Raw genomic sequence first — 1,092 nt, 5'->3', positions numbered from 1 at the left:
GAAGAAAAGCATGCATTGTTGCCTCTGTCCTTCAGTTCTGATATGTAAAGCTCATAGCAGTTAAAAGACTGGGTGTTGATACACCTGGTTCTATAATTCAAGTATCACTTCTAATTAGTTATACTACACTGGATGAAATGCTTAATTTGTGAGTTTCATTTAATAAACAATTATTGTGCACCTTATTTGCAAGGTTGAGTTGAGTGATCTGAAAACCTTAGAGTTGTGTGAAATCAAATGAAAATGATTTATATAAAAATGTAAAGCTTAACATAAACATAAATAATTGGTAACTAATTAACTTTCTATATAATTTCCCCTTAATTACTTAGGGATAATTCTCCCTGTATGAAAAAAGAAGATTAACTTATTTTCACATCCCTCTTAAAATTCAAAGTCACTGAATTTGAGTGCCTGAAATTGAGTTTTCAAGAGGATTCTACAAAGGCCTGAAAAACATTATTTGTCAATTTATTAGAGGGTACACAAAGAAGTGTTGATCACTCACTTCTTCACCAAAAGCACACAAAAATAACCATAAACTTCAAAGCTGCAAACCAAAAAATTCTGATTTCCAAAAGCCAGTAAAACTTTGTTTTTCACATTAAAAAACCTACCAACAGTACCTTTTAATAAGATTAGTCATTAAGGTAGACAAAAGTAAAAAGTTTCTTACTTGGGTTTGGCTGCAATAATACTTCAGTTTGTTTCATTATTTTTTCTGTCCATATTTTGGTACATTCAGCTTTACTAAGGAGGTTCTCTAAGTGAGCATCCAATTCTGTCTTCTCTGCCTGGCCAAGCTTTTCTTCTGTGAACTGTTATTGATTATTGAAAAAAAAAAAAAATTAAATATACCTCAAATACATTTTAGGAACTTCTATCAAAAATAAAAAGAAAATTCAAATCCAAATAATCTCAAACATACAAAAAATTATTTATAAACCACTGCATATGAATGTTACTTTATTTTTTCTTCTATAGTAATTTATCTATACCCCTGTGGCACTTATTATGACCCTTATAGTTAACACATATCTTAGTTTTGCTAAAATGTATGGTGTGAACTTTATAGAAAATCTAGCATATAGC

General features: G+C 29.8%; 1 protein-coding gene across 1 annotated transcript in view; it reads right to left on the bottom strand.

Moving 5' to 3' along the window:
- Window positions 1-840, bottom strand: part of SH3GLB1 (SH3 domain containing GRB2 like, endophilin B1) — a 36,338-nt gene extending 35,498 nt beyond the window's left edge. The window contains exon 1 of the mRNA XM_011355588.2: window positions 677-840. Coding sequence (XP_011353890.2) covers window positions 677-713 — 37 coding nt within the window. The 5' untranslated portion in view covers window positions 714-840. The remainder of the gene's footprint in view (window positions 1-676) is intronic.
- Window positions 841-1,092: the final 252 nt, after the last annotated feature.

The sequence above is a fragment of the Pteropus vampyrus genome, unplaced genomic scaffold (assembly GCF_000151845.1).
Source record: "Pteropus vampyrus isolate Shadow unplaced genomic scaffold, Pvam_2.0 Scaffold22, whole genome shotgun sequence".
Lineage (NCBI taxonomy): Eukaryota > Metazoa > Chordata > Mammalia > Chiroptera > Pteropodidae > Pteropus > Pteropus vampyrus.
The sequence above is the reverse complement of the archived record's forward strand: the minus strand, read 5'-3'. Positions and strand labels throughout refer to the sequence as shown.